The 19,450-nt window shown below is 42.5% G+C and overlaps 1 protein-coding gene across 3 annotated transcripts in view; it reads left to right on the forward strand.

The window, feature by feature from the left end:
• The window catches only part of rock2a (rho-associated, coiled-coil containing protein kinase 2a), a 34,436-nt gene extending 15,468 nt beyond the window's left edge, over window positions 1–18,968 (forward strand). The window contains exons 2-32 of one of the 3 annotated variants that reach the window (XM_062439722.1): window positions 2,573–2,654; window positions 2,748–2,848; window positions 3,151–3,288; window positions 3,407–3,667; window positions 4,130–4,274; window positions 4,371–4,509; window positions 4,714–4,805; window positions 4,995–5,154; window positions 5,268–5,322; window positions 6,654–6,742; window positions 6,860–6,908; window positions 7,331–7,466; window positions 7,936–8,027; window positions 9,259–9,505; window positions 11,180–11,286; window positions 11,408–11,567; window positions 11,727–11,887; window positions 12,105–12,289; window positions 12,398–12,467; window positions 12,560–12,663; window positions 12,852–13,038; window positions 13,179–13,272; window positions 13,367–13,461; window positions 13,588–13,779; window positions 14,054–14,222; window positions 15,385–15,458; window positions 15,542–15,630; window positions 15,721–15,799; window positions 15,904–16,171; window positions 16,277–16,490; window positions 18,428–18,968. In XM_062439722.1, the coding sequence (XP_062295706.1) occupies window positions 2,573–2,654; window positions 2,748–2,848; window positions 3,151–3,288; window positions 3,407–3,667; window positions 4,130–4,274; window positions 4,371–4,509; window positions 4,714–4,805; window positions 4,995–5,154; window positions 5,268–5,322; window positions 6,654–6,742; window positions 6,860–6,908; window positions 7,331–7,466; window positions 7,936–8,027; window positions 9,259–9,505; window positions 11,180–11,286; window positions 11,408–11,567; window positions 11,727–11,887; window positions 12,105–12,289; window positions 12,398–12,467; window positions 12,560–12,663; window positions 12,852–13,038; window positions 13,179–13,272; window positions 13,367–13,461; window positions 13,588–13,779; window positions 14,054–14,222; window positions 15,385–15,458; window positions 15,542–15,630; window positions 15,721–15,799; window positions 15,904–16,171; window positions 16,277–16,490; window positions 18,428–18,431 (4,038 nt within the window). In that variant the 3' untranslated portion in view covers window positions 18,432–18,968. The other 2 variants (XM_062439723.1, XM_062439724.1) reach the window with 2 other exon arrangements.
• Window positions 18,969–19,450: the final 482 nt, after the last annotated feature.

The raw sequence follows: 19,450 nt of genomic DNA on the forward strand, positions 1-19,450 counted from the left end.
GATCCTTTTTTTTTTTTTGGGTTGCGCGTGCACTTCCAAACGAGCCCCCAGCGCGTGTATTTTTTTTCCCTTAAATAGTAGTTTTGTGTGAGGTCAGTCCTTTAATGGGGAAGTGAAGCCGAGATGATGAAACAGAGTGTGCAGATCGCTGCAGCCGAGCGGGGAGCGATGGAGGGAAGAGAAGAGCTAGATAAGAAAAAAGGGCAAACCAGACGACAGAAGGAAAAAAAAAAGAAAAAAAAACAGAGGAAAAATTAGCAGAGAGGAAGCGAGGGAGACGTAAAAGCAATTGTGCCATCCTGTCCAGAACTTTAATGATGGGAGAGAAGAGGAGAAAGAAAAACAGGGGCGAAGAAAAATCTCATTGGAAGACAAGTTTGAAGGAAACCAGTTTATCCCACTGGGTCAAACTGGGGTTCTTGTGTTCTTCTTCTGTTGTAACGTTTGGCTCGGTCCAAGTGTTTCAGACTGCTCCTCATTGACCGTTCAGGAATGCATAGCTGACAAATGTTGATAGATGACTTCCTCGTTGTTACACACTGTAACGATTAGGGGCTTTGCATCAGTCTGTCTTTTTTGCTTATTTAACGGTTTCCCTACATCGCCCCCAGGGGTCAAACTATGTACCGCTATAGAATGAGTGAATACTACAAATCGTCAGCTTGAACTCCGCTGACCTAATATTATTATGCTGCTGCAACTTTTAGTTCTCAAACCTCTGTTTCTGCTCAGACTGTTGCGACACACACACACACACACACACACACACACACACACACACACACACACACACACACACACACACACACAGTTTCTCAAAGCATAGCAGCATTGAGTCTGCAAGGACTGGTGTCAGGTGTGATTGCACATACAGGAGCACAGTTTAGGGATCTGAAGGTTGCAAAAAGTACAGCAGGTGGACACATAGGCCTGTCACAATTATTACATTATTGACCTATTGTAATAGTATTGTATCGTAGTATATGGAATTAAAGGTAAATAACTCTGTCTCGACTCATAATGACAGTCTGTGTTTTTACAGAAGCATAGCACCCACTCTCCAATCCCACCCCTCGTCCCCCTTGCATTATTATACTATTATATTATCATTATATCAGTGGTTTTAAATGATCTTCAAATGAAAGTATTGTTTATCGCGATTATTTCTGAGACAATATGTCATCCAAAAAAGTAGTTATCGTGACAGGCCTATGGACAGATTGTTCACTAAAAAAAACTCTTTCATACACATCCCAGAACATATGGTTCATTCTTTTGCTATTCTTTGGATTCCTTCTTAAAACAAATGTGTTGACTTTACAGCCTGAGTGACAGCTTTTATAGGAAACTTCCAGACAGCTGATGTTAACACGGATCCCCCATAAAAAGAGAAGTTTCTAACATCGGATATAAATGGAAAAAAAGAACCACATGATAATCAGCGTGTTAAATGCAGTGACTTCATACTGTGTGACATCATCTCTTTCTGATGGACTGCTTCTAAAAGGTCGCAGCAAACAGTGTGTTTATCATTTGTTAACAGATGAATATCATTGATAGAATCGAGGCAGCTGCCGATGGCAAAATTAGTCATCCTCTCTTTGTTACTCTCTCTCTTGTTCAGTCCAAACTGTTTTTCTTTGCATGCATTTTCTGTTTGTGTATGCAGTCAGTCAACTCCATCGCTGTTGAATGAAACGCTGGGGCGAAGCTGTTAGTTTTCACTCAGACTCGACTCGCTGTGTGCACTGATGTGGAACAGTTTTTGTTCTGCACGGTGATGAGAGGCTATACAGAAAATTAAACTCTCCCTTAAAAATGCAGGCATCGTTGTTAGATTCACATTAAATGTCAATGCAGGCTTGCTGCTGTTACTGGTTGCTTTCACTTAATGTTTTGTTAATTCGAGTCTGAGCATCTTTTTTTATTCTTTTCTCTTTTTTGTGGTCACTTGTCATCAATAGTGTAAGTTAGTCGGTGACACATTTCCTCTTTACTGTGGCATTATCAGATGTTCACACTTTTGCAAAATCGTTAATACATGACGTCTGTCACGAGTCTACATGAATTTAACTGAGTAAACAAGTAACGTAAGTTTAAAGTGAACTCAGACTATCAACACGTTGGTTGTAATCACGCACCACTGAAATTCTGATGAATAGAGAACAAATATCTCGGTTGGTGTTTAAGTTTACATGTGTTAATTGAACCACAGCGAGTTTCAGTGTGACATAACTGGTTTTGATCAACACGTATGGCTCAGTGTGAAGAATGTGTTACAATAGACAAGATCACCTTCATCAGCTGCTCAGCTTCAAAAGACTTATAGGTGTTATGAACAATCAATTAAGCAACACATTTGTGCCTTTTTTAATATTAATTGCAGTTATTTGTTAATGCCGACATCTTAAACATTGCAAGATCAGTGTGACCTCAGTCTGATGACCAATTGTGCTGTGATGTGACATTTTCAGCCCTTCAGTCATAATATTTGTCACCGTCATTCATCCTTTTCAAGATGAATCTGAAGATTATTTGATTGATGGATTCTTCTTTCTTTCTCTCTCTGCAGGACTCCATAAATGCCCTGGTCCTGGACTTAGACTACCCTGCACTACGCAAGAACAAAAACATCGACACCTTCTTAAACAGATGTAAGTGGTTTTTGTGCCCCAGTGAGCTGAACCTTATTATAACTGTAAATTCACTACGTTATTCACAGATGCTTTGTTCTCTTTTCTACTCAGATGATGCAGTTATAAGACAAGTTCGAGACCTACAGATGAAGTCTGAAGACTTTGACAGAGTTAAAGTCATTGGTCGAGGGGCATTTGGTGAGGTACAACTGGTGAGTAATCATAATCAGAGGTTTGTTTGTTTCTTTTTTTTTTTCTTGATTTTTTTTAACAGTCTAAACAAAGGTGTTTTTCTGAAAGGCCACATGTAAAATCAATGTAATTATATTACAGAATTTTTCAGTTGACTACCTTATAAATATGTTGTACAATGTTGAATAAGAATATGAAATGATCTGGTTTGATTGTTTCTTTTATGCAGCGTGCAGTTGTGTATCCTTTAATTTAACACTATGTCTGGATCAAAGTTAGACACTCTACTAACTCTTAATCACTGTTCACCTCCATCACTCAGGTCAGACATAAACCTTCTAAGAAGGTATACGCCATGAAGCTGCTGAGCAAGTTTGAGATGATCAAGCGCTCAGATTCAGCCTTCTTCTGGGAAGAAAGGGACATCATGGCCTTCGCCAACAGTCCCTGGGTCGTGCAGGTATGATATTTAAATCACTGATCAGCTGTTTTTAATATTTCTAGTTCTTACATTCAGATTTTGGTTTGAGATCACTGTTGGTTTCTTATTAAGAGATGCTATGTGTTGGCCTGTTCAGTTGTGCTGTGCCTTCCAAGATGAGCACTACCTCTACATGGTGATGGAGTACATGCCAGGAGGCGACCTGGTCAACCTCACCAGCACCTACGACGTGCCGGAGAAATGGGCCAAGTTCTACACGGCGGAGGTGGTAATGGCCCTGGACGCCATTCACTCCATGGGCTTCATCCACCGCGACGTCAAGCCGGACAACATGCTGCTTGACAGACTCGGACACCTGAAGCTGGCCGACTTCGGCACTTGCATGAAGATGGACTCTGTGAGTGACACGGAAAACCTCAGTGCAGCAGCGTGCCCGCGTTTCTGGGAAATATTGTATTTCTACTGCCAGCAGCTCACATGTGTTAATGCCAAAAATATTCATATTGGTATGGAAACAAAGCAGCACAGCACGAAACCCTTTTTTTCGACAAGCAGAAAATGCAGATAGAGCAGCAGCCGTTGAGCTCTGATCTGTAGCTTATATACACTGTTATAGGTCACTGTTGGTTGGTTTCATAAATTCCTGCTGCAGAGATCCTAAATTCCCATCCTAAATGTGACAAATCAGCATCAAATTTTGCAATTGTACATCTTCCAGCTCTTATCAGTCAGTTGTATGTTTGAGATTAATATCCATTAATCGTCTTAATATGAGCCGAGTAACCCGATCGAAGACTGCAATATCATAACGTGCTTTTAAGATTCTGCTGGATATTGATTCCATGGCTTTCTGTTACAGACCGGCATGGTGCACTGTGACACAGCGGTTGGCACTCCGGACTACATCTCTCCCGAAGTGCTGAAATCCCAGGGAGGAGACGGGTGTTACGGGCGAGAGTGCGACTGGTGGTCCGTAGGAGTCTTCATCTTTGAAATGCTTGTCGGTCAGTGAACATCTCTCAAAGCTAGTTCATGAGACGAGTGGAGAGAATGTAAATCTATTTTTCAGCATGGCTATAACTTCCTGTGTTTGCTGTCAGGTGACACGCCGTTCTACGCTGACTCTCTGGTGGGAACCTACAGTAAGATCATGGACCATAAAAACTCCCTCAACTTCCCCGATGATGTGGAGATCTCCAAAGATGCCAAGAACATCATCTGCGCCTTCCTGACTGACAGGTATAAAGAGCTGAGACACGAAGAAATTACATAACATACACATACTGATGATGTGATTTAGGAAGTCCATATATTTTACTCAGGATTTGATTTATTGACTTTCAATTGCAAGAATATGTATCAGCAGGTCATGTTTTCCATTAAAAAGAAGACAAAGGGTAGCTTGAATCATTGCCCCACAGCTCATTCAGTCTTTGTTTTGAGGGAGGTGCGATTGGGCAGGAACGGCGTGGAGGAAATCAAGCGACACCCTTTCTTCAAGAACGACCAGTGGACCTTCGAAACCCTGAGAGACAGTCAGTATCAACAAGCGGCCTCGCCTCCACTATAAAATATTTTATTTGCTTCACGTACTAAACAACAATGGGAGCAGAGGTTGTATTAGATTATATGACCACATGATTCATTAGACTGCAGCTGTGTTTACACAGCACTTCCCTTTTCACACTTTGCCTTTTTCCTCTCTTTCTCTTTCCGTTTCTCAGCTGTTGCCCCCGTGGTCCCAGAGCTGAGCAGCGACATAGACACCAGTAACTTTGACGAAATCGAGGACGACAAAGGCGACGTAGAAACTTTCCCCACGCCTAAGGCCTTCGTCGGAAATCAGTTACCATTTGTTGGCTTCACCTATTTCAAAGAAGACCAGTATGTCATCAGCGTTTGTGGCTGTTTTGACCTCAAAATATACAGTTCACACATACAGTAAACACGTATTGCAGCTTTTTTTTATATTTCCGCCTGTTCATTTCCTTCCTCAGATTACTAAACACCTCCAACAACACCTCGGTCACTCATGAGAATTCAAAAGGAGAGGTGGGTACTTTCATTTTCTCTCTCTCTCACACACACACACACACACACACACACACACACACACACACACACACACACACACACACACACACACACACACACACACACACACACACACACACACTCGCACACACACTCGCACACAATAAGAGGTGTGTGTTTGTCAGCTGCAGCTCGGGACGCCACAGTTACACTGTCCGTCCCAGGCTTCACAGGAAGTTAATAAGCGAGACAGCGTTTGACATTTCCACAGAGAACAGGCCTATTGATCAGTTCAGCTTCACAAGTCAGTCAAGTTTATAATGGAAATGACTCTAAAGAGGATTTATTTTCTCTGATCCTGTTATTTATGATGTGCTTTGGTAGAATTTCAGCGTTCTTAGCTGCACAGAAGCAGCTTTCAGAGTTAGAAGCTGAAAGCTGAGCTAAAAGCTAATCTGGGGAACCCTTATTAAGTAGTCTTGTTAAATCCTTACTGGAGGAAAGACTGCCCCTATCACAATATAATTTGAAGGAATAGCCCAGAAAAAGCTACAATCCTCTGTAAAAATTGGCAAAGTGCTAGTGCCAGATACTAGTGTTATATTTAATTTGAAAGTACTTATCCTCCATGTTCTAGTCAAAACTTTAAAGCTGCTATAATCAATATTTTTATGTTAACGATCCATCAAGCATTACAATTCATGTACACAAAAACACAGAGAATGATCACCTGAGGCCTCACTGTTTTTTAGTTTTACAGCCCACATCTTTACTGTTTTGGTTCAGTCTCACTGCTCTCATCAGCAGCTGTTTACAGTGAAAAAGCTCTGATAAACCTACGGCACAATACCTAACCCTGGCCAAAAAAAAAGTGAACGAATAGCTGGTGAACACAGTGGAACGTTTAGCAGTTAAAGAGGCAGGTATTCCCCTCAGGAGTTGGTTAGGATAAACAAAATAAAACAAAAAAAATCTAAAAATAGTGACTATTGTATTTGAATTGCTCGGTGACTCAAATCCAAATGAATGCTAATGTTGCTCCATATCTGAGATGGATATGTAAATAAGCAACCGTTTGCTAACATAGTCATTATAACTTATAAGGCGTTCATATGACAATGTTTACAGCTTCTTCAGCTGTGCCCAAGTTTTCCTCTGTTAGTGTGAGTTGAAAGATGAACTGAAGTTAATTTCAGATGGGGTTTTTTCTGTCTGTCAGTTATGTAAATTGTTTCATAACATCAGACATGCTTGAGTCACAGGAAAGATGGGTGACATGACATAAAGGTTGCTAAACTTGAGTATTTGTTTAGTCCTGTAAGTCACCTGTGAATGTTTCCTCTTCACAGTGGGCAGCAATGCAGAAGAAACTTCACCACTTTGAGGTGCAGCTGAATAATCAGAAGCAGGTCAAAGAGGATGTAGAGCACAAATACAGGTACAGAGTCTGCAGAAACACTACATTTCATCCTTTTTTTTGTTCCCCTAACAATTGAGCACGGTGACCCTGATTGTCAAAGTTCTCATAAATGTTGACCTCTTTTCCTCTCTGCAGGGCTGCCACCGGTCGCCTCGACAAAATCTCCAAAGAACTCGAGGAAGAGGTGGGTTAATAACTCTGAAACCACAGTGAGGACATTCACATCACAGACAGCGGTTACTGTTGGAGTTCACTGGAAATATTTCTGTCTTCTGCCTTTTTAATATTTGCTGGTGCAACGACCCAGTTTCCCCCCTCCGGGACCGCACAAGTTCCATCCTCTTCACTGATTTTCATGGCTGTTCCCACCAAACGTATTTAAGTAATGCCTTCTCATATTCACTCGACCGTGTTCCGGTTGAATGTGTCGTATCCAGCGAGGTTCACCTTGGAGCCGTTTTCCAAATTCTAACAACGGCGTGTTAAGACGCAGTTTGATTCTCTGGGAACCGTTTCTCATAAAGCCAGTTATGAAATCACAGCGGTGTGAAAGTAGCCCTGTAGGACATGTCGAACAACATATTGAATGATTAAATGATTTTGTAGGTGAGCAGCAGGAAGAATCTAGAGTCGAGCATGAGGCAGCTGGAGAGAGAGAAAGCCCTGCTGCAGCACAAGAGCATGGAGAGCCACCGCAAGGCCGAGAGCGAGGCCGACAGGAAGCGCTGTCTGGAGAACGAAGGTGACATAAACGCACACACTCACGGTCCAAAACTTTATAGCTTTGTAAAAAGAGGGCACGTGGTCACAAATATTAAGACGAGAAGATGTCATGTTAAATCATCACAATCATCTTTCTTTACTTCCTTTCCTAACTTTTCCCCTATGAATTAAAAAGAGTTTTGATAGAAGTTTACAGGCTGATATAAAGTGGATAACACTGCCATCACCTGGTCAAAGATACTTTTTTAAACTGTGTAAATATTATAAATAATTAAGAATTAAGTAAAAAACACATCCTGTAAGAAAAGGATTTTTTTCTCTCTTTTCAAGTGTTGGGAATTTGTGATGAGCTTAAACGTCACGTCTGCTGTAGAGCATGTATAAAAAAGTTAATTCAAAGAATAACTATTTTTAAATTCTAAAATAATAAGTTAATTGAAAAAGAATAGCTCTTAATATATCTGTGTGCATTCTGCTGTGTTGTGCAGTCAACGGCCTTCGAGACCAGCTGGATGAGTTGAAGAAAAAAAACCAGAATTCCCACATTTCCAACGAGAAGAACATCCACCTTCAGAAACAGGTCAGTCCCTCACACACTTAGGCACTGAGTCAGGAAAGCTAAGAGGACTTGGATACCCTCCTGTCTTCATCTCCAAGTTGTTGCCTTTCCTTTTAATCTAAATCCAGATACTGTTTTTCTGCTACATTTGACTAGAACTTGATTGCTTGTTGAAAGGAGCCAACCCCCCCATCCCTATTTTCCTCAATACACTGGCTGTAGATGTATCCTACTTCCACAGGGAGAATATTGGTCTGGGCAGCTTCAGTTGCCAGTCCAGAGTACTTGATCTTCTTCCTTTCATAAGCTTTTTCAGCACCATCTTCCCGTGGTACTATCTATTCCACAACATATGCCAGATTGGCTCTAGCAGACCACAGAATGCTAGCCATGGCTGGCTAGAATGCTGTAGCCACAATATCTGGGGGGAGTACACACTCCATGTCCGTTTTCCAGTCCCGAGCCGCCTGCAGAACGCTTGCACCCTTTGATGTCATATGGCGCTCTGGAGGCCGGCCCGCTGGTACAAACGGTGTGAAGTGGACGTTTCCTGCCGATGTCTGTGGGAAAGCATTTGTGGTAGTTCTGAGATTGATGCCAGCTGTCTGAGAAATTGGTTATGCCGGCCGCCGAGTGTAACGCCCTTGGGTGAGGCTCAGAGTGCTTCCTGTTAAACTGCGCCTCGGCGATGCAGGTGCACCACAGAGGGAGGAAGTTGGTTCTTCTCCCAACCACTGCTTCAGGTTCTGGGGGTGTGGGGAGGAGCTCGTACGTGGCTTAGAGAGGTTTCATTTCACAAAGAGCTGCTTCCTGTTTTAAAAGCACATAAATGATTGCTGTTAGAGAAAAGTAAACAAATGAACATCATAGGCTATTAAATTAGCTTTTGTGAAGCTCTTTGTCTTTATGATTTTTGAGTTATAAGGTTACAAACACTGTATTGCAGTGCACTTTATTTTTTATGGTAGGTATATATTATTGTGGTATTAATAAGCTTTCATAAACAGAATTGTATTTAATCTAGATGCCTCTAAACTGGGGCTTAGAAATCTGTGTGTGTATAATATCATGTGTATGCTCTGCAATCAATCTTTTTCTCCTTTATTTAAGCACTTGGTCAAAGATCAAGTTGTCTTGTGTGTGGCTCGTCTACAGCACAGTGTCATGTGTTCAAGTCAGTTTGTTGCACTTAGTCATACATAAAGTGTTCATGTAAAGGCTTTTGTATAACCCCAGTTGTCGTCTCCGTTAGCTGGAAGAAGCCAACACGTTGCTGCGTGCAGAGTCCGAGGCGGCTACGAGGCTCCGTAAAACCCAGACGGAGAGCAGCAAACAGCTGCAGCAGCTGGAGGCCAACGTGCGCGAGCTGCAGGACAAATGCTGTCTGCTGGAGCGCAGCAAGCTGAGTCTGGAGAAGGAATGCATCAGCCTGCAGTCCGCGCTGGAGACGGAGCGGAGGGAGCACAGTCAGGGCTCAGAGACCATCAGCGACCTGATGGGTGAGTGACATTAACACTGTATAGAACACAGGATTCAGGAATAGAGCGAGACTGGTAAATTGTCCGATATTAGACTATTGCAGATATACTGGCATCAGCACATAACAGGAAATATGACTCTCAAGCAGACAGTCAATGACCTTTAATTGATTTGTTTGGGAAATCTGTAGTTCACAGGAGAAAATCTGTGTTCAGAGTAAAAAAGATGCAATCGTATTTGAGTATTTGAATTAAAATATACTTAATTGGTGTTGATTCTACATTATTCTGTGACTTTACATGGTAATATCCAATATTATAACATTTATGATATTCAGGCATCAGACTCTATAGACACATTACTTTGACTGTGTTTCTGTCATACTGGTCCACATCTCCTATTTCCCTTAAACAGTGGACTAACAAACCCACAGAACACAAGTGCTTATACATGTGCTCCTCCCAAACACTTGCAAGAATTAAACTTTCCATAGCAAACTGTAAAGAGGACCCAGAACACCTAAATATGAATCCAAAACCAGGTAAACGTTAGAAATAGTGGCGTCGCAGGAAGAATATTAACAGGAAAATTTAAAGCCCCTTTAGTGTATGAAACTCTGCCTGAAGGAGTTTGAGATGCGGTTGCCTGTATTTTCACCAGGTGGAAATTCTATTACACGCCTCGGATGAAAATGTGATATCTCAGCCGCTCATTTTCCCGCTGTCAGCTTTAAATAGCAGCTAGGGGAAGCCACAGCGAACACTGAGGCCACCAAAGAGGCTTTCAAGCCCTGCGAGAATCCATTTAGCGAGCAGCACACTGCGTTTGTGTGTGTGTGTGTGAGAGGGAGAGATGATTTGAATTATTTTATAAGAGCTTTTCTGTAAACAAATTGGTCCGGAGGCGTTTTTTTTACAGAGCCACAAAGGCCATTACATAAACAAGAACAAATACAAGCCTCATGCTGCCTTTTTGTTACACAGGTTAAACTAACACGAGTATGAAAGAGTAAATATGAAATATGCAAAGACCTCGAACAAAACAACACCAGTTTTTCCTCCTGTGAGCAGCCGGTCAGAGCAACAGTAGCAGCACCACAGCACAGGTCAGCTCCAGGCATGCATTTCCTCGACTGTACAAGGGAGTGTGTTTACATCAAGGCTAACAGTTCAAGCATAATCTGATGAAGGCAGTACTCGAGCTATTTAAACTGTCATATAAAAGCTTTTATCTGATTTGTGTTAATTGAGGAGAGGTCACGACGTGCAGTAGCTTAGTGAACACACCCAAAGGTTTTTCTGCTCAGGCTCCGCGTTTATTTAAAAATGAAGACTCCTCAGTTAGATTTCTGTATGCTTTTTCAAAATGGAAGCGGGGATGTTGGAGAAATATTAAAAATGTTGCCTGAAGCTGATTACGCGTGTGTGAATATAAGAATATAAACAAATTTGTTGTGGCACATTGAGAGAGAAAAAAACGACACACACACACCATGAAGTTTGCCTTGTACTGCCCGAGTCTATCTGGCCTCACATCAACTCCTACATACAACAAAGAGAAGGACAAGAAATTGAAAACTGTGTGTGTGTGTGTGTGTGTGTGTGTGTGTGTGTGTGTGTGCTGTAGGTTACAAGCCTTTGTCGTGGGGTGTTTCCAATTTTATTTAAAACATGCTTCTCGGCTCCGTCTTGCAGGGCGAATCTCTGGTCTGGAGGAGGACGCACGTCAGCAGAGACAAGTCCTCTCAAAAGGAGAGACTGAGAAGAGACAGCTTCAGGAGAAACTCACCGACCTGGAGAAGGTGAAACCACATCATCACACTGAACATACTAACCGATTCAAGACTCCTAAATAGGTTTGCAAATCTTCACTTTCGGCCTGGGAAGTGTAAACACCTCTGCCCCTCGTTTCTTCCGTTACAGGAGAAGAGCAACAAGGAGATTGATTTGACCTACAAGTTGAAGGTGCTGCAGCAGGAGCTGGAGCAGGAGGAGACCTCACACAAGACCACCAGAGCGATGCTGGCAGACAAGAGCAAGATCAAAGTAACCATCGAGGGCGCCAAGTCAGAGTCCATGAAGGGTAAGACATCACTCCTTTCTATTTAAGCTGTTCTTGTTTACCTCAACCGTCCCATCATCCCAGTTTGTACCTTTTTGGTCTGGAAGAAGAATCATCTCATGCAGCATCCAAATGTTCTTGAAGTTTTAAATGTGTAACCCCCCCTTCAAACCTGTCCAGAGATGGAGCAGAAGCTGGCGGAGGAGCGAGCAGCCAAATTGCGTCTGGAGAACAGGATACTGGAGCTGGAGAAGCACAGCAGCATGATGGACTGCGACTATAAACAGTCTCTGCAGAAACTTGACGAGCTGCGCAGACACAAGGACCGCCTCACCGAGGAGGTGACTTAACTTCATATTCTGTCTGGTCTGTGCAGGATAAAAGCCAAGTGTGTGTTTAGATATTAAATGGCACCTACAGAAACAAAACCTACCGCTTATTAAACACACAGTGTCAAATCTGAGCTGTACAGAAAGGAAGCACAAGAAAAACAGTAACAAAGGCTAATTCAACATTACAAAACCATTAACTTGTATTTATTTTTGCCCGTCCTTTTAGGTGAAGAACCTCACACTGAAGATCGAGCAGGAAACCCAGAAGCGCAACCTGACCCAGAACGACCTGAAGTCCCAGAACCAGCAGCTGAGCTCCCTGCGGATGTCCGAGAAGCAGCTCAGACAGGAAATGAATCACCTGCTGGACATCAAACGCAGCTTAGAGAAGCAGAACCAAGAGCTACGCAAGTAGGTTCACGTTTTATTTACTTCTTTTTTTTCCCCCAGCACTCCTATCAAATTTAAACAAGAAGAAGATGAAGAGTAATGGAAACTAACTTTTTGATTTGTCTGCAGAGAAAGACAAGACACAGATGGGCAAATGAAGGAATTACAAGATCAGTTAGAGGCTGAACAGTATTTCTCGGTGAGTCTCTGCTCTGTAATAGACTGCAGCTATAAAATGACTAAGCTGTTTACATCACGGCAGACGTTTGACTCGCTTCCTGTGTATTCCAGACGCTGTATAAGACACAGGTTCGGGAACTGAAGGAGGACTGCGACGAGAGGAACAAACTCTACAAAGATGTGCAGCAGTCTCTGCAGGAGCACCAGGAAGAGAGGTGCTTTGATTGTTTAAAAAAATACAGATATTTGCTTTTAATGCACTTCAAACATCAAAGACAAAACAGGGAATTAGAGGTCGATTTATTGACACGTGCGAATGAAACGTTGGCATTTACGTGTTTGTGAGGCGATTCACCGTCCAAGCCTTTCATTTAGTGTTCTTGTTTTTCCTTTTTTTTTTTAGGGATTCTTTGGCGGCTCAGCTGGAGATCACGCTGACTAAGGCTGACTCAGAGCAGCTGGCGCGCTCTATTGCCGAGGAGCAGTACTCAGACCTGGAGAAGGAGAAGATAATGAAGGAGCTGGAGCTGAAGGAGATGATGGCCCGCCACCGTCAGGAACTGTCCGATAAGGACATCACAATCAGTTCGGTGAGAGGCGTTAAACTTTTACTCTACAGTGTAGAAATACATTGTTGTGTTCAGGTGTACATGGACAGCTGGATGTAGCAAATAAGCTCACAATTGCTCTTAATATAGTGATTATTATGTGTTTTTCTTGTCGCTTACAGCTGGAGGAAGCCAACAGGACCCTGACCAGCGACGTCGCCAATCTGGCCAATGAGAAGGAGGAGATGAACAATAAACTGAAGGATGCTGTAGGAGGTAAGATAATATAGAGAGTTTTATCAGAAGCAAGACATTCTGTTAATAAGTGTTTACATTCATTTATTTTTGTATGTTTTTTCTTCTTTTTCAGAAACAGAGAAGTCAAAGGATTGGGAGCAGCAGATCAACCAGATGAAGCAGGTGTTTGAGAAGCAGCTGCAGTCAGAGAGGACGCTGAAAACTCAGGTGGGTGTTTTTAAAAAGTGACAAAATACCACAAACACTGCCAGATGGGTTTTTAAGTCACAACTGCATTCAAGAGAACAGTTAATAAAGAGGAAAAACATCTGGATTTATCATGTCCTTCCGCAGGCCGTCAATAAGCTGGCCGAGATCATGAACAGGAAGGAAGTTCGTGGCGGAGGCAGTCGCCGCGGCAACGACACAGATATGCGGCGAAAGGAAAAGGAGAACAGGAAGCTGCAGCTGGAGCTGAGGTCTGAGAAGGAGAAGCTCAACAGCACCATCATCAAATACCAGAGAGAGATGAACGAGATGCAGGCGGTTAGTAGAACAGTCGCACACATTGTTTGATCTTCCTTTTCATACTCAGTCCTCTGACTTTCATTATTTCTCATGTCTGGTCCCCTCCGCCCAAATCTGTCTGTAATTAGAGGCTAAAAACGCCATAAAATTCTTGCTCAGCTTGAGTCTTCAAACTGTTTAAAGATGTCGTCAGCACAAACGAGTAGTATGATTGACGAGAGTGTGCGGCATCGCCTCCAACTCTCCAGCGTGTTTGACCGGACTCATTTCCCCTGCTGTTTCTCATTTGCAGCAATGGTCGGATGAGAACCAGATGCGCATCGAGCTGCAGATGGCTCTGGACAGCAAGGACAGTGACATCGAGCAACTGAGGAATCTCCTGCAGACGCTCAGCGTGCAGTCCATGGACTCGGCCAGCGTCAGCAGCGGGCCCGAGTTCGATGCAGATGATGCATACGCAGGTAAGAGCTCAGACACACTTCCTGTCTAGTTATTCAGTTCAGTTCATCTTTTATGTCATTATACTTTCATACAATAAAGCGTAGTCTTAGCATTAAAAAATGCTGCTGCATTAGTATCTCCAGGGGCCCCTGGATACTGAATGTCCCCCAAACAACCTTTATCTTATTCTGATTGGATAACACTGCTGTTGGGTGGAAACCGTATAACTGTATATTTAGTTTTGGACATTCTAGGTTTCTGACAGTGACCATAATTATCAACATTAAGAGAATGGGTCAAGCCATGTATTGTATTTCTGTTGAGCCCAACAGAAATAAAAACCTGCCCCTTACTGTTCAAGGGCCCCTTTCTGGTAGATCCATTCATGTGCTTAGGATTAAAATAAACTGTAAATATTATGTATTAAATGATTTTTAAGAGGTGAGTTTGGTGAGGATTTTGGTTTTAGATGAAACAAGCAAAAGCATTTTTTATATTGGTGAGTGAAAAAACCCCATTTGTTTTATTGTATATTTTCCGCACATTGCTGCTGTGCTCCAGATTTAGTCATTTTTCTTGATTTTGCAGGAAATTATTGTATAATTTAGGGATGCACTGATATATTGGCCAAATATCGGTATCGGCCTATATTCCACTTGTTGACTAACAGCAGCCTATCGGTAAATAAGATGGCAGTGGCCGATGCAGTCAGATTGTCAGACTCCGACAGTAGTAACAGTAACAGTAACATGGAAGTAAAGAAAATTCTTCCTATTAAGTAGGTAATTGTAAAGCAGGCTAAAGGGATTTTGAAGCAGAAAAGAATTCCTTGTGAAAGTTATTAAAGATTGTTTCATGAATTTGTGCTCAGTTAAAGATAGTGTAATGATGATGCTGAATTACTTTAAGACAATTCACTTATTTTATTATTATTTTTCACAACAATGTCTTTGTTTTCTTGTGGAATAAATAACAACAAAACATGATAACATTATCCCCCAAAAAATCAGCTATCGGTCAAATTCTTATTTTAAAAATCGGTATAGGCCCAGAATTTTTACAATCAGTGTGTCCCTTGTATAATTAAATGCACTTTCATTCAGTAAAAACTGCATTTTAATTGCAGTGAAAATTTATTTTATGGTAACACTGACTTCTCTTCCTTTCTCTCTCTTTCTGTAGCAGAAATGAGGCTGGAGGGGTGGCTCTCGCTCCCTGTGAGAAACAACACCAAGAAGTTCGGATGGGAGAAAAAGGTAAAGAGAGTGAAACTGATATGATGTTGTATAACGTCTCTCTTGAACATGTCTCCTCACCTTGTCTGTTCTATCTGCTTCAGTATGTTGTAGTGAGCAGCAAAAAGATTCTCTTCTACAACAGCGAGCAGGACAGAGAGCAGTCCATCCCTTGCATGGTGCTCGATATAGAGTGAGTGTAACGTCAATCCACCTCACATTTAGTGTGTTTATGAGTTCATTCATGAATTATTGTAATTACTTTTTTCCCCCCCCTACACAGCAAACTCTTCCATGTGAGACCTGTCACTCAAACAGATGTGTACCGGGCTGACTCCAAAGAGATTCCCAGGATATTCCAGGTCTGTCTCAGCACCGCTTTGCTGATTTAAAAAAAAAATTATCCAGCTTCTAAATTGTCATGTGACATCTTTAAATTTAAATTTCTTCCTCCTCTTCTTTCCAGATTCTTTATGCCAATGAAGGCGAGAGCAAGAAGGAGCCCGAGTTTCCTGTGGAGCCGCTGCCCATCGGGGAGAAGTCCAGCTACATCTGCCACAAAGGCCACGAGTTCATCCCCACGCTCTACCACTTCCCCACCAACTGTGAGGCGTGCACCAAGCCACTGTGGAACATGTTCAAGCCGCCGCCTGCCCTGGAGTGCCGGCGCTGCCACATCAAGTGCCACAAGGACCACATGGACAAGAAGGAGGAGATCATCGCCCCCTGCAAAGGTAGGAAAAAGCTTGTTCATGTTCGTTTTAGTCGATGCATTGCCAAACAGGGTACTGTTTTAAAAATAAAAAAAATGTTGATAATGTTTTCCCTCCCCTCTCCAGTGAACTACGACGTTTCCACAGCCAAGAACCTGCTGCTGCTGGCCATTTCCCAGGAGGAGCAGCAGAAGTGGGTGAGCCGACTGGTCAAGAAGATCCCCAAGAAGCCGCCACCGGCCGAGCAATTTGCGCGCTCCTCGCCGCGCGCCTCCATGAAGGTGCAGCCCAGCCAGTCTATGAGGAGGCCCAGTCGACAGCTCCCTACAAGCAAGAGCAGGTAGAAAAAGCAGACGAATTTATATCTCCAGGTTTTACTTCCAAAAAACCCAAAACAACCTCACTTTTTAAATAATTGACGCTCTTAAGATGGTTTAATTTTGGGTAGTCTGTGAGGTTTCCAGTGAGGAAAGTAGCTACTGGCAGAGTATACAAAGCCAGTGCTGGCCTGTGTTAGAGATGAGACACACTTAAATGCACATTCATTTATCATTCTTACTGTTCTTATTCTTGGATTTCTATGATGATCTGTCTCGTGGTCTAAATTGTTATTTTAAAAGATTTTCCTTTCTGACAAAATAGAGAATGAAAGTATTATTTTATGACCTGTAGTGCGTCCAGAATTACCTCGTTTAACAAAGGCAGTGTTGATGTTTATTATATCCTTGACACTAGCCTAGGTGACAACTAATCATGTTAAACTGTGTTTTTATGTGCTTGTAAGGGAGTATAAAGACTCTTATGTGAGGTTGTAATATGCGTGATAAGCCTGCAGAACACTGTTTTGTTTTTTTTATTCTCCCCTCCGGTCATGTTGTGCTTCATGTAAAACCACACAGGACAAAAGAGAACAGTATCCAGTCACACATCTGATCCGCTCTCAGTTAGTTTATACGTGTGAGAGCTGAGTGTGTGTGATTTTTACCCGGCCGTCAAAACCCGTCTCCCCTTTCAGATTGATGGACTTTGGTCTGCAGGACTGGCACTGGGCGTTGGATGATATCGATGAGGATTGTTCCTCTATTCGTTTCTGATGATGTCATGCGGTAACACTGTGTGCAGTGTGTTGCTGTGCGGTGTGATGCTTTCTGTGGCAGTGCTTCACTATTTCTCAAAAGACCTTTTTTTTTATTAATAAAATGAGGGTTTTTCAAAAGAGGAAAAAAAATACACAGGATACAACATTTGTGTATTTCTAAAGCGGCTCAGGATGAAAGTCACATACCAAAAATGTCTCACCCGTCATGACCTTTCGTCCTCTGACCTCTGACCTCAGCCCTCGCAGGTCAAACGGCTTCAAAATAAGGCGAGAAGAATCCAGCAGTGGACATTGGTACAATTGACGACTTCTCCCATCTTGTGCTTCCTTTTGCTCAGACTGTTCCCCGCGAACCACTGAAAACCTGAATGTGTGTACGTCGCTTTAAAGCCAAAAAAGTGTGTTCTTGCACTAAAAAGCGGGGGCACAGTCCTGGGTGTTAGTTTGTTTCAGCGGTGGCGGGCAACGCGCACATATGTCGGGTGATCTAATGCATGTGCTACTGTTGGGGTTATTGAATGTGGTCACTTCACCACAGGGTGTTTGAAATGGAAATAGGTTCAAATGAGACTTTTTCACTATAATGAAGTTTATTTTATTACATCACTTTGTTGTCTTACAAGTCATAGCCTCTTTTGTGTTTTCAAAATGCATAATAAGGTTATATAAAATGTCAAGTAAGTGGCCTGGTGTATGTGATTTTATCCTATCACAGATATATTAGTATTGGTGTATATATTGACCAATAAGTAACAAATATTGCAGTATAGAGAAATATGTTTGCTGTAATTAAGAAAAAGATGTTTGTCCAACAGAGGGCGCTAAGAAATGTACTTTTCATCTATAAAACATCTCCATCACAACATATCTAGTTGACAACTCATTAAGAAACTAGTTAAAGCTGTAGTTAACATAAATGTTTGTATATTAAGACATTTACTGCCTTTATTTTCAAATATCACTGTTAGCTTCAAATTCCAATTATTTAAAATGTAACTGCAGTTTTTCACATCAGATTGTGCACAATACTCTCATTTATATCTACAAACTGGATTCTTTAGTGTTATTTCAATCATTAAGTCAGACAGGTGTGTTACTGAAGAAGATAAATGTATAAAATAAGCCTTTGAACCCTCTGCTGACACTAACCTCGCCTCTCTTTGTCTCTCTTCTTCCAGTTAACCTTGCTCCGGGAGCGTTGGTGCATCGTGAAGGTGGCGGGCGGAGAGGGGGATGGGAGGTGGGGTGATGTGTGTGTGTGTGCGCGTGTGTTTGTGTGTGTTTCATCCTAAATCCAAGACTGTACACGACTGAAGCTTCGTTTGCAGATCAGCACACTGAACTCCACTTCACAACTTCCACAACCTCCCCCTCAACCAACCAACCCCCCTCTGTCCCGCTTTAGCCCGCCAGAGTTCCACAAAAAGTCTGCTTTTTCCTCTCTTTTTCGTTCAACTTCTCTCCCCGCCACTCGAAGCGATGACGACCATCAAAACTCACCACGATGGTCTCTTTACAGCGAGCTCGGACGGCTCGTGAGCAACATTAGCAGAAGTCTTCTCTCGGGGGGCTATTACGTGCCCCGAGCAGCTCGTTCAGCTCCATACTGAACAGAAGAGAGCTCTTATAAAGCCCGATTGGGGGCCGGCAAGAAGGTGGGGGGGGGGAGCACACACTTACCTCACCACTTCTCACCAGGACACTGTGTGATTGAAGGACCCAACAAGAAAACTCTCAACTCCTCCTCATCACCTTTTTGGGGATTCTTGTGGCCAAAATGAATTTTTTAAAAAAGGACATTCTTGTGTTAAATGATTGTGAATAATATGAAGGGGGGTTTAGCAGCAGCAGCGAGTGAGTGGGGGTACACTACAGTAATTATGTTGGCTGGATGCAGCTGAGGGCTGTTGAACTTTATCCCCCCACCCCCCTCCCTGACACAGCATCTGTACTTTTTTCATCTTCATATTCAAACTCTTTCACATTACTGATTGTAGCTTCTCGCTTCCCACGATTTCTGCTTTTTCAGGCGCATGTCCACACGGGTCACAGAAACTTGAATGAGGTACTTAAGCAAGCAAAGCTGTGACTTCTTGGAAAGTCAGTAAGAAGCAGGGAGGGAAGGGGGGGTGGGGGCAAGGGGGGGAAGGAGTGTCAAATTCCCCCAGGATTTGAGCAAATAATTCCTCGAATGCCTCTAA

The sequence above is a fragment of the Scomber scombrus genome, chromosome 19 (assembly GCF_963691925.1).
Source record: "Scomber scombrus chromosome 19, fScoSco1.1, whole genome shotgun sequence".
Lineage (NCBI taxonomy): Eukaryota > Metazoa > Chordata > Actinopteri > Scombriformes > Scombridae > Scomber > Scomber scombrus.